Source organism: Panthera uncia (assembly GCF_023721935.1).
Source record: "Panthera uncia isolate 11264 chromosome C1 unlocalized genomic scaffold, Puncia_PCG_1.0 HiC_scaffold_3, whole genome shotgun sequence".
Classification (NCBI taxonomy): domain Eukaryota; kingdom Metazoa; phylum Chordata; class Mammalia; order Carnivora; family Felidae; genus Panthera; species Panthera uncia.
In genome coordinates, this window is record NW_026057584.1 from 29,323,961 (window position 1) to 29,337,789 (window position 13,829).

The 13,829-nt window shown below is 42.7% G+C and overlaps 1 protein-coding gene across 1 annotated transcript in view; it reads left to right on the forward strand.

Moving 5' to 3' along the window:
* Positions 1-12,587: 12,587 nt before the first annotated feature.
* The window catches only part of DYTN (dystrotelin), a 51,786-nt gene continuing 50,544 nt past the window's right edge, over positions 12,588-13,829 (forward strand). Inside the window, exon 1 of the mRNA XM_049615064.1 lies at positions 12,588-12,606. Coding sequence (XP_049471021.1) covers positions 12,588-12,606 — 19 coding nt within the window. The remainder of the gene's footprint in view (positions 12,607-13,829) is intronic.

Genomic DNA, 13,829 nt, shown 5'->3' on the forward strand with positions numbered 1-13,829 from the left:
TCCTTGCCCATATATCCTTCTAGGAGAATCTGCTTCCTCCCACAGGCCATACCTACGGCATGGACATAAGCAGCCATGTTTGCTCAGCTGGTCTCACCACCTTTGGCTTCATCTGATTGTACCAGAATAAACATACTTTACTCAGAGAGAACCAACTAGACTTTTTTCTCCCTGTGTCGAAAAATTTGCACTGAGAAAAATGGATAAGTAACTTGGTGTCTGGATGATGGTAATGACAAGAAACTAGAGAAGGCCACACATTTCTGCTGTGAGGTCTTCAGAGCTAGTCAGGTTCACCACCTTCATAAGGTCTGGCTGTGTATCCTTTCTCCTTGGGTTTGCTTGGGATAATTATATTTACAATAAATCGCACTTTTACTTTAGCTTAGATTGAATGGGTTTCTGTTTCTTGACACTGAAAATAAATAGAATGTTGAAAGGAAAGCCTAATATTTTTACCATATAATTGCATGGTTTAAGTAAAAATTACAGTCTTTATTAAAGCAGTAGTAGTCAAACCAATATGCTCATATATTTTCAAGCTAATAGAACCCTTTACAAATGCCAATTAGGAGCTTTTGAAAGCCCAGGAGTCACGTTAGAAACTGCTGATATCTGTGCTTTCCGTGTAGTTTCAATAGATCTTACAGTACAAATTACTTTCTGAAAATTCAGGGAAATTTTGGATACTTCTTCATTGCTTCTACACCCTTATGATTCAAGGCTGTGACCAACGTCAGCTTGTTTCCAAAGTCAGCACCTCATTTGATGTTATTGTAAAGAAAACTTAATGTCTGTCAATGTTGACGTTGGGTGAGGTGTCGTTCCCTGATCCTACCATTTCCCCTGCTTCTCCTTGTGCTATTCTCAACCGAAGCAGTGTGACCACAAAGAACAATAACTGGATGGGAAGTCACGTGGTGCTCTACGCATCACGAGGCCAGTATGTGGCAGCTATTCCTCAATCTACAGGGCTTCTTTATGGGAAAACCACACTAGATTGGAAAATGTGGCTCAGACCAAGAAACCTAAGTAAGGCTTCCTATTCCATTCTCCTTGAATCAGGTATGCTAGTCACTTATCAACAGGAACCAGCCAGAAAACCTGGAATAGAGAATATAACCATGAAGATCCATCACCTTTCAAGGCAGTGGTCCTGCCCCTCAGTGATAGGCTTTCCAGTGGGTGAAGCCCTGACCATTCAGATATGGTGAACATCATTGTGAACATCATTCAGATTGGTGGACATCTACAAGGGGCTATAGAGAGACAGGGCAGAGTTTCTCCTTTTTAGAGATGCTGTAGGACACATCCAGTCCCATCCCCAGCAGGCTAGTCTTTCTAGCATGAACATAAGCTATTATATGTTTGAAACACTATAGGATGACCAGGATATTCTAGGATAGGCTCCCATCGGAGCACAGACCAAAGTGATATTAATCATTACACATAGTATCACACATTTGTCCCAGATTGATAGAAGATACGGAATTATACCGGAAGAAAAATATTAGCGTTTGCTATTTGTTTGACAATAATGCCGGGACCATTCCGAAAACATCTCTCAGAGAGTTTTGTTTTGTTTCAGCTAAGGCACTAGCTGTCACAGTAGCCTGATAGGTATGGTCGACCAACTTGGGAAATCTCAAGTCTGGTTTTCCCATTGGAAGTAACTTGAATAGGAGGTTATAAAAATGATTTCTCTATGTTATTACAACTGTCATGATAAAGTCATGTGGGAGAAATATTCAGTAGAAAATTTAGAATATTACTCGAACAGAGGCATCATGTGAATAAAGTAATTATTGGTCCCAGAAATATAGGTTAAGTGTATATGTTCTTATAACTACAGCAAGCACTGTTACTTGCTCCCCGTACAGCCCTGTCCCCATTACCTTGACTGACAGAACTCCAATTTAATTGGGATGTACAAAGGCCCAACCCTAGGGATGCATCTTGCTAGATGTCATCTACTCTCACGTCCTGGTGATTGGTCCGCGGGCAGGCATGGGATCCAGTTTTGTGCATTGACACATAAGAAGTCTTCTGGAGGTGTGTGGGAGGCAGACAGGGTTTGAGATGAATAAATGGCATATGGAAAGAAAGCACTTGGGCTTCCACCTACTTCCTTCCTGCTTAAAAATTTGCTCTTCTACCAGGATAGAATGCTTGCAGCTTGGGCAGCCATTTTGTGGCCATGAGGAGACACATCACCAGTATGGTGCCACCAGGAAGGTGGTTGTGTGGAAAGAGAAAAAGCCTGGCACCTGGGACTGAGACCTTGATGAATTAAAAGAGCCTCTGAACCAACTCTGGGCCAACTTCAGAATTTCTGTCAAATGAACAATGAACAACTTTATGGCTTAGGCCTCTGTTAGTTGTTAGCCAATGAATATATACATATATATATATATGACCATATACACTTACGGCCAACAGCTATGTAACCTGATAGAGATATATCTTTCAATTTATTATTTGTCTCAGAGGAACGAATAAGAAATGGATTTATATAATTTAAACAACTGACTTCTCTCACTCAGCCAAGCTCAAAACCTTTATTGACTCCTATATTTGTAATCTTCTTCCTAATTCCAGTTAGTAAATGCCTCGTTTGGTCCTAGACCTGTCTTTTCCAACATTAGCATGTATCATAATCATCTTTTTAAACAGATTGCTGGGCTTTACCTCCAGAGTCTCTGATTCAGTAGGTCTCAGGTAGAGCCTAAGAATTTGCATTTTTAGCAAATTCTCAGGTGAGGCTGCTGATCTGGGGAAGCACACTTGGACGGACACTGCCTAGCCTACAGGCAGTCACATCCTAAGTCAGCCATATCCCCAGTCCCCTCCACTCACACCTACACCCCAGACAGTTGAGTCTGAATTTCATTTTCTAACCACAGGATTCCTCTCCATACTCACCAGTAAATTGTTTTAGGTCTCCTTGATGCTATCCAAACTGGTCCGCCATGATCCTGTGAGCCTTAGGTTTGTGCCCTGCCTGCTTTTACTTATACCATTTGCCCTGCCTGGAGTGTCCCCAAACCTGACCTCATTGAAGCCTCTTTGGGTCTCACACAGTGGGTGGCCTTCCCTCTCTTGACCAAATCCTTCTTTCTTTCTTTTTATCTCAGAGAGAAAAAAATTGTGGGACTTCAATGCCTAGAAAGAGGTTAAACAGCCTTTTTCCTCCCTCTGTACTCCCTACCAGGTACAAGCGGGGGATAACATCCCACATAACTGTCATTTGCTCCTTTGCTGGCCTTAACACAAAAATTTTAACTCTAAAATTGCCTTGGCCCAGAGCCGAACGTTCACTCATTCTGCAGAGGACACAGAAACGTTATTCAGGCTTATGGCTGAGCTACTGGAAGCTAAACCAGTAACCCTCCCAAGAGTAAGTGCTTGCTGCATCCTTCACATTAATTTCCTCCGGACAGAAACTATGAGCCCATGGACATATCTGACCACCACTTTCTCCCTTCACTGGTACAAAGAAGAGTGATTTCTATACAAAGGGTCCATAAGCAAGGTTTTTGCAGAATGCACGCAGTCTCCTCCCTTCTCACAGGTGGGCTACCTATCTCCGGGACAGTGGCCACAAACCGGAATGTGTCTTGCTCAAGAACAACATGCAACGGTCACACTCAAGTAATGCTACCAGGCAAGTTTTCATCCTTGGTGCCCAACAACTACCCATTGTGAGCTCTCAGTCCCCATGCTGACCTATCAGCGGTATCTGACATAGTTGATAATTTACCTCTCTCTGGTACCTTTCACTTGCCTTCAGGGCATGACTCTCTCTTGGCTTTCTTCCTATGTAATCTCCATGAAGCACCTCACTTTTTCCTCAGTATCCTTTGCTGACTCTTCCTCTTATCCCTTCACAAGGTTGGAGAGACTCTGAGGACCTGCCCTCGGTTGTCTTCTCTACCTACACTCATCTATTAGTGATCCTAACCAGTCCCATGACTTTACAAGCCATCTATATGTAAGTAATTCCCAAGACTGTATCAGCAGGGTGTCATTGCTTCCAAACCTCAGGTTCATCTATGCTGCTTAATATTTCCAGTCAAACGGCTAATCGGCAAAGAAACTGTCAAGTCCCAAATATGTTGGGGCGGGGCCCCGGGCTCTGTGCTCTTCCAGAGCCCTTTCTCCACTGTGGCGTGGGCCCCATCCAAGAAAGGGAAGGGGAAGCCACCGAACGTGTCCCCGACGGAGGTCCAACCCAAAGACCGGCCCGTCCTCTGCAGGCACAAGTGTCGGGGCAGTCCGCCTCCACGTTTACCCGAGCCCAGCCAACTCGGTCACAGTTGAAGTTCCTGGTGCCCGTGTTGGACCCGCGACTGCGTCCCCATGCATCACACCGTCATTAGCCGGGCAGGCCCTGGTGACAGGCCGCGCACAGCGCGGGAAGACCTTCTCGGCGAGCGCTCTTCAGGTTCACGAGTGGACGCACACCGGGGAGAAGCCTTTCGTGTGGAACATTCGCGGGCGATCTTGTACCATCAAAGGCAACCTGAAGGTGCACATAGGACGCATGGGGCCAACAGCAGCTCGGCACGCCCGGGGGGGGGAAGGAGGCTGGCCATCCAGGACACCCGGCCTCTGTTAGGAACTGATGAGAAGAGAGTCCCCGAGAGGTTTCCCAAGGAAACCCTGGCCCCTGCATGGAACGTGGGCCCTGTCGTCTGGAGCCAGCACAGCACCGTGCTCGGGGGAGGTCTGGCCGTGACGACCAATGAAATCTCTGTGATCCGGAGTGGTGGCATCCTGGCCCACAATGGGGCTTGCTGCCTTGGGGACAACACCGCTGTCTCCACGATGGGTGGCTTCCAGTCGGCTATCAGCGACCAAGTGGAAAGCCCGGACGCTGCGGACAGCCTTCCCAAACCCCAGTTCCCTCACTTTCGGAAGAAAACAGGATTGCAGGCCTCTATGCTCTAGGAGAACCCTTGTGAAGCAGAAGGGCCAGGAGAATGACCCGGCTAGAACTGTACTTCCTTTTCCTTTTTATTTTTCCTTTTTAAAAGAACACATCCCTTCCTGTGTGTTTTCTTACTGATGTGCAAATGATGTTTTTACAGTTGCGATCACAGCCTCAGGCAAGGCTTACAATCAAATGTTATGTTGCTTGGCAAAAAAATAAAAATAAAATAAAATAAAATTTAAAAAATTGAAAAAATAAAAAAAATGGAAAAATATTGAAAAACATACAAAAAAATTACACCCCAAAATGAAAAAATACAAACCACAACAAAAACAGACTAGATTTTTTTTTTTTTTTTTTTTTTTGGAAAGAAGCAGGTCTTGCAAAGTAGCTTTGTTACTTTTAACAAACTGTATGCATAAAAACCTTTGTACAACCTAGAGTAACTGTTTCCAAAGACTGTTCCCTTATTTCAAGTTGGAACTTACTGACCTGCAACGGAAAAGACAACTGTTAGCCTAATTGGGGGCTGGGGATGGGGGTGGGTACTATATACTTCCCTGGTAACTGACTATATGTGCATCCATGGACAAGATCAGTCATCTTTAGAGTCTTTTTTTGTATAACCCCCAACGCTGCACCCATCTTTTTTTCTTTTTTAACTAAGGTGGTAGAATTTCAAAATTCCTTCAACCTTGGAACCTTAAATAGGATGCCCTCAAATGGACTGATTTAAAATTTTTCCAAGTTTATTTATTTTTGAGAGAGAGGAGAGAGAGGGAGAGAGAGAGAATCCCAAGCAGGCTCTGCACTGTCAGCATGGAGCCCGATGTGGGGCTTGAACTCACAAACCATGAGATCATGACCTGAGCTGAAACCAAGAGTCGGATGCTTCACCGACTGAGCCACTCAAATGCCCCTGGACTGATTTTAGTCCTTAGGGAGTCAGTGTGTGTTGCTGCTTTATTGAAATACAGTTCAGCTGGAGCCCCAAACATACTTCCTATGTTTTCCAGATGCCTCCTTCCTGAGCCACCAGGAGAGGACCCTCAGCTGACTTAATTTGGTTCACGTGTGCCTACCCTGTTGAAAAACTGGGTTTTCATTCTTGAAGAAACTCATGGGAAGGCATGTTTCTTATAGGTCCACAGACTAATTTGTACGAAAATGTCCTTGGTATGACTTAAGCCAAGTAATTATGAAGATTGTTTTGAGTATTTCATGAAGGCTACGAAGTTGGAACAAGTAAGTCATGGGTGTGAAAGCTTTCACTGGTCTGCCTCGTTTATTTTTATTTTTGTAGCCATCATTTCTATTTTCCTATTTTATGACCGCTCAAGTGTTCTGACGCCTTGTCTTCAACCTGAGTTGGTGCGGTGGGAGTGACTGGACATTTAAGATCTCTTTACGGGTCTTTGTTTTAAACTCCCCCCTTTGCGTATATGTAATATGCAGCAAATGAGGACACATTGCTCTAGTGGATGAACAAGAGAGAAGAAAGAAAGACCTTAATTTCTCAGTGGAGAAGTCTCCTTCTATGTGGAAAAGTAGATCAAGACTGTTATCAAAAGTTTGTCTTCGTTATTGCACTTTCTTACGATCCCCCCAAAAAAATTTTTTGCCACATTGTGCCTTTCCTACTGGAATTGTAAATTGAATACAATTTTACACCTGTTTACACTGTGAAGTGGATATTGTCATATTGAATGCATGATCTATGGAGAAACCCCTGTAGTCTTACCTGCTGATGCTGTGTTGTTGGAGGATACCTTTTGGATGGTTTTTTTCCCTTCCCTCCCCGCTCCCCAGAATGTTTTTGATCCCTGTCTTCCAAATTCTGACAATATTCGTTATTAATTTTTTGAAGTATGAAAGAAAAGGAAAACCAGTGAGTGTCTAAGGAGGTGGGAAGGTTACTACAAGGGTGACATTACCTCGGTAGAATCCACCACCAAAGCCTATGCTTCATCTTTGCAGGGTTAGAGGTATAGTTTGCAGGCACCAGTAGTGACCTTCACATAAGCGAGAACAAGACTGATGATGGAACAAGAATGCCACTTTATAAATCTTAGAGTCAAAATAGAACGACCAAGGATACCAGATGTCCGTAGCTCTGACAGTGAGTTCGCTTCCTGTGCAAGCTAGATGGAGGCAAGGTAACAATCCGAAGGCTTAGTCAGAACAAGGAAAAGGATTCAGATGTTTTGGAAATCAGATGGCCTGAAACTCTAACTTTCATCTCCATAAGAAAGCCATATACGATACAGACTGGTTGAGATGGGCAGCCTGCTTGGTGCCAGTCTCTTTCTGCTTGGTGCCAGTCTCTCTTGATTTATTTTTTCTTGAGTGCTTATGATAGGTCATGCAGTGAGGGAAGCAAGCACTGAGGGCACAAAGCATAATTCTGCTCCCAATTCTGAGCTGTGGGGTTTCCTCAGCACAAAGCAAGACTCCTACTCCAGCTGGGTGTTCTACAATTTAGCTCAATTCTGACACTATCTACCTGGAGATAAGATCAGATCTCACAGGTAAAGAGCTGTCTTACAAGACTGCCCCCCCCCCGCCGCCGCCACCCCACTTAGTTACCAATCAAGTTGTCACCTGTGCTTCTGATCAACCAGCTTACAGATCAGAGGTCACAACAACCCTGTCCCTGGGTTCAATTAATTTGCTAGAGGGGCTCACAGAATTCAGAGAAACATTTTACCTACCAGATTACCAGTTTATTACAAAAGGATATGTAACTCAGGAGCCAGATGGAAGGGGTACATAGGGCAGGGTATGGGGAAAGGGCACCAAGCTTCTGCACTCTGTCCAGTGCACCACTCATCCCAGATCTCCACGTGTTCACCAATCCATGAGCTCTCCGAACCCCACCATGTTGGGATTTTCTGGAGGCTTCGTTGCATAGGAATGAGCGATTAAATCACTGACCATTGGTGATTAATTCCATCTCTAGCTCCTCTCCCCCCCCCCCTCCAAACCAGAGGTGAAGACTTAAAATTTGGTTCCCCTGGCAACCAGTCCCCTCTTTTAGAAGGGGCCAATAATTGCCTTATTTGCATAACAAAAGGTATGTTAACCCTCTCATCCCTTAGGAAATCTCAAGGGTTTTAACAGCTCTATATGCCAGAAAGACAAAGACCACATACATATTACTTATTATAAATCATAATGTCACACAGGGACAGACAAGAGAAAAGGGCTCTTGTTCCCGCCTTTGAGGAGCTTGCTTTCTATTAGAGAAGAAAAATAATAAGCCAGTCAACCAGTTAATATAAAAAACCAAGAAGACCACAGTTTGTGCTTGCTTATAAGCTATGAATCAAGTAGAGTGATGTATTGAAGCCAGTTGAGATGGGGGGGTCGTGAAAGACCTCAGCGAAGCCTAAAGGATGAGTTTGCAGCCTGTGATCAGTGTCTCCCCTTCTACCCACCCCCACCCATCTCTGGAAAACACCATTCTACTCTCTGTAACTATGAGGTCAACTTCTTGTTTTTCAAAAAAGCCCACATGTAAGTGAGATTGGGTGGTATTTGTCTTTGTGCCTGGCTTACCTCACTTAGCATAATATCCTCCAAGTTCATCCTTCTCGTCGCAAAGGGCAGGATTTCCTTCTTTTTGAAGGCTGAATAAAACTCTATTGTATATACATACCACAAAGTCTTTACTCATTCATCCGCTAATCAACACTTAGGTTGTTTCTATATCTTGGTGACTGTGAGTAATGCTGCAATGAACATATGAGTGCAGATATCTCTTTGAGATACTGATTTTATTTCCTCTGGGTATATACCCAGAAGTAGGATTGCCGGATCATATGGCAGATCTATTTTTAATGTTTTTGAGAGATCTCCGTATTGTTTTCCGTAATGGCAGTAACAATTTACGTTCCTACCAACGGCACACAAAGTGTTCCCTTTTCTACATTCTAATCTGAGTCGATTTTCGTAACAATTTTTCCTTGAAGTTGTTCATGTGTATGTAAATATGTGTACAAAGCCATCCTGTGATTTACGTAAGGGACTACGTACACGTGTTAGGGTGCAAGGTGTCAAACCCCTTCTTTCTCTCTTGGGAGTTAGAGTCTTCGCATGTATGTGCAAAAAGCTGTCAGATAGAGGGTGAACAGAACCCTGGCTGCCTCAAAAATCAGTCCCCGTGCGCAATAAGCAATGGTCACCCAGTCTCTGGTTGGTGTGCAGCCTCCTATGTCCAAACCAGGGCATGCTGGGATTGTGCGGGAAGTTTGAACCCTCTGCCTCCCTGCTTCCTCAGGGTGGGGCTGCTCTGTTTCAGGAGGCAAAGAATATCAATTATACATTACGATTTACGGGACCTACTGTCATATGCCAGCGAAAAATGCCCCCTCACTGAGGATCTATGGTGTAGTACAATCGCAGTAACTGGCTTTGATTTATAACCCAAAACTTCCTATGAAAAAGAAAAAAATCTTACTGTGACCAAGCCTACCGGAGCCTGAACCGGGAGGTGCAACAGTTAACTAAACCTTTCCAGAAGTAAGTGAAACCAAAACAGTCCTGGGAGCCCTCAGCCTGTCCCAAACCAGCCAGACTTGCAGCTCAGACTATCAGTTGCTCATGCTCACGTGCTTACGTTACTTTCCGACAAACCGTGGTTCATTTGTATGTACTTAAATACTTGTCTGTTCAATGATGTCATTTTGACTGGAACTTTGGACATTTGTTTTTGTTGGTGGTGCTACGATTCTTGAGCTACATAATTAATCAACACCAGAGGGCTGCTCAGATCTCAACAGTGCAGCGTTTAGTAAAACATCCCTCTATCACCAATACCTCTGATACTATATTCCTCGATCCAGATATGGTGGAACATGAACCTCGTAAGTACGATTTCAGCTTTGAGTCTACAACACGCAAAAGACAGAGATTTCACGTGAGAGAAACTTACTCTTTTCCCACATTGTCTTATCTGTTCCCAGAAAAATCAATGTAATTTATCTATGAAAAGGCAAATGGCGGATTGTTTTTTCCCCTCCTCTTGATCCACGTGAGCCCCATTGTTAATCAGTTTTTCATTCTTTATTTTTTTAAACACAGAGTCAATTTTATTCTTTTTTTTAATGTTCATTTATTTTTGAGGGAGAGAGAGATAGAGGGAGGGAGAGAGCATGAGTGAGGGAGGGGTAGAGAGAGAGGGAGACAGAGAATCTCTGACAGTGCAGAGCCCGAGGCGGGGCTCATACTCCTGAACCAAATCGTGAGATCATGACCTGAGCCAAAGTTGGAGACTTAACCAACTGAGCCACACAGGCGCCCCCATTTTTCATTCTTTAAAACGTCCCAAGTTTGAGTTTAAGAAACCAATAGTGTGACACTAATACTTTTCAAAAAGACAGGAATACATTGACTATCCTTGGATATCACACTTTTGAAAACTGATTTTTACGATGAGATATTCTGGAGTGGATTCATGACCACTTGTCATAATTGTTTTAAGTGCCTCAGTTGGGACCATGGACTCCCAGACATTCTGGCTCTTCAGGGCAGAGAAGTAATATACTCATTAAATAATATACCCACGCTTTGGGTTCTAACCCTTTTGAAAGGCATGTTAAAATCAGCTCTTTACTTCCCCGGCAGTCTGAAAACATTAGTAAAGTTCTAATATATTTGGTTCCTGAGACATCACTTTTTAAAAATTTATAAAACTGTATTAGGATTCCAACAGGTTTATTTTTCATCTGAATTTCTTAAAAAGTAAAGACATTTTCAGGTGCTACTCAAAACTTCAGAGGAAATGTGTACTTGTGACAAATCATTCCCATTTTGAAGACCTGCGTTATATTTGGTGACTTTTAAACTGTGTAGCAATACCTCTGAATTTATAAAAGAGTTAATCAAATGAATTAGATTTCATTCCCAGGTCACTCTTATCTGGGATGGCCAGTAAGGTGGCCATTAGCTGGGATGTGGAGGCTTTTTTACCGGTCATAATCTCTACGGCAACCCCTGCTCTCCATAGCACCCAGAAGACGCTTTACTTGCCTCTCCTACACATGAAAGTAATGCAGAAATAGCCATTGAAACAGAGATGTAGGAGTAGCCTTAAATTATTCAAGATCTTTATTACTAATGAATGCACTTTTGTGAGGCCTTAAAAAGGGTACAACTTCAATGTCATTGTTTTACAGGCAATTGCTGCGCAGTCAGAACAAGACATCAGCTCTCCATAGGAATGCCACGTCTGGAAATCTGTTATGACTCAGCTTTTCCCTCTTTCAAAACTGCCGAGTAACCTATACGGACTGTTTGCTAAACTGCTTCTTCCATAAAGTCCGAAAGGTAAGGAGTTGACGGGAAGGTGGATCAGTTTCATCTCCAGCTGTACTGTTGATGGTACAGGAGGCTGAACCCTTCTCACCTACCTGGGGGCTTTAGGAAGAGCTCAAGGGAGCAGTTGTATGCCCCCAAGGAGTTCTAATCTGATTGCCCTTGCTAGAACTTTTCAAAACAAATCTTACTTGAATATATTTGGAACTTTCCTAGTTTGGGGCAAGTCAGGGATGATCACTATCGCTCTCATTTTTAAATAACTTATGTAATCAATTTTTGTTTGCAAAACTGTGCCATTAAATAATTCATTCATTAGAAGAGGAGGAAAGTGCTATTTAAATTTAATTGTCATGCAACTTTAAATTCTTTTTTATGTTTATTTTTGACACAGACAGAGCGTATGTAAGTGGGGGAGGGGCAGAGAGAGAGAGGGAGACACAGAATCCAAAGCAGGCTCCAGGGTCCAGGCTCTGAGCCATCAGCACAGACCCAACGCAGGGCTCAAACCCACGAACTGGGAGATCATGACCTGAGCCAAAGTGGGATGCTCAACCAACTGAGCCACCCAGGCACCCCAATTGTCATGTAACTTTAAAAAACAGTTCTCAACTGCTTATGTTAAAAAATGGGGTTTTTTTCTTAGAACTGTGTAAGGTTTCTTATAGCATAATCCATTAACTTATTCTTTTTGTTATAAGTTCAAAGATATATATATGTATTTATTTATTTATATTTATATGTAGTCTGAACAATAGTTGCAACATGAAACAGCAGGTAGCTAATTGCCTACTCTCTTTAAAATAAAACATCAATTAAATTCTGTGTTCAATACTCATATATGCATATTTGTGATAAGGTGTTCAAATGGATAGTATTTGTCAGGAATTTAATACATCGATTATTTAGTATAGTACTGCTAGAAGCTTAAGCATTGAGAGCTTCAAATTTTGTCCTTAAAAATTCAAGTAAATTTGCATTTTCTTGAAATGAGGATCTAGTCTCCTGCTAAAATTATAATGCCTCAAAAGTTCTAAGTATTCACATATTAGTCTCAGAAGCTGTTCTCAATTTCTGAGGTACAGCTCCGAATCCCTACAGGCATGGCCAGTATAAGAAGCCTCTACCCCTATAGTCCTTATTTTTATTCTCCAAGGAGAGTACACAGGCTCTCTGAACACCTTTTCCTCATTGCTTCACAGGGGAAATGGCTTTGCTTAGCGGTCTTTTTGTTTCCCCCCCTTTCCCCTTCCACTGCAAAACCTTTCTGCTTAAAATATGGATTTATTTCCAGTTCCAGGGGCCCTCTTACCAACTGCCATTCTAAGAAATTCCTGAAATGGATCCAGATAAACAAGGTGAGTACTATTGTCAAGTTTCTGAGCACAGTCTGTAAACAAAAAAAAATTAGGCACAGATGCTGTATTTTCAGACCTCTGAGTTACAGAACAGTAGACGTTTGGCATCTGGCTGAAAAAGAAACCAGTGGGTGATTGAAAAGATATTCTTTCTTTTTTTTTTTTCAAACAGAAATTCATAACGTATGGAAGAGAGTTTAGTCTATTGTCCCCAAAGCACCAAAAGTAATTTAACAAAAGATTTGTTCTCAATATAATTACACTTTAAAATGCTATTCACATATAGCTTGTCTTATTTTTGTATATTTTCTTGTTTACTGTTAAAATGACATCCTTGTACCTATTTTAATGTCAGGGGTAAGTTCACAGTATTATGGGGGCCCAAATTTGGGGGAAAGGTCTCACAGCTGTCACTATATAAATATTTGATAAATGGGTATGGGGACACCAGTGCCCCTTTCTACCAATATTTCTGAATGCCAAGGTAGACCCAGGACTGGCTCGTGACATTTTTTTTGCTGAATCGAGTTTCAGCCCTATTCTGCTACCTGAAATCTAGAGTGTTCACTTGCTTTACATAAACCTCGGTCATATCTCAAGTGATTTATCTGAAACGACATATGGATGAGTCAAATCATCTTTGGGGTTCCCAAATTGAAGCCCTCATTGTAATAAGCTTCGTCGTTCAAAGCCCGACGTTCTCTCCCTAAAGGGATGCCTCCCGAGTTTAGTGTCACCAGAATCACCTGGACCCTTTGTTAAAGTGTCACGCTCCACCCCCAGAGTTTGTGACTCAGTAGGTCTGGGCTGGGGTCTGAGAACACGCGTGTCTAACAGGCTCCCAGGCGGAAGCTGCTTGCTGGAAGCCCTGAGGACCACCGGCCAAAAATCTCTCTTTCTGGATCATCGCACTAGAGATGATGCACAGCTGAAAGATAGGTTATTGCATTCTGTCTCAGCAGACATATTGATGTGCTGACACGTATTGATCTGGCTAAGCAAAAATAAGAATCGTTTAAAGCAACACGTGTTTCCCAAATTGCTTCCATGAACAAGACCATATGTAGCTTGTATTATTATTTCTTTAAGCATCTGAAACTACTCTCTTCATAGCTTTGAGCCTGAGACGTCAAGCGATTTCTTCCTTTCTTGAGGTTTCTCCCACCAGCAGGAAAGCAAAAAAAAAAAAAAAAAGCCTTTAGGAAGCAGAGCTGGTAGTCAAT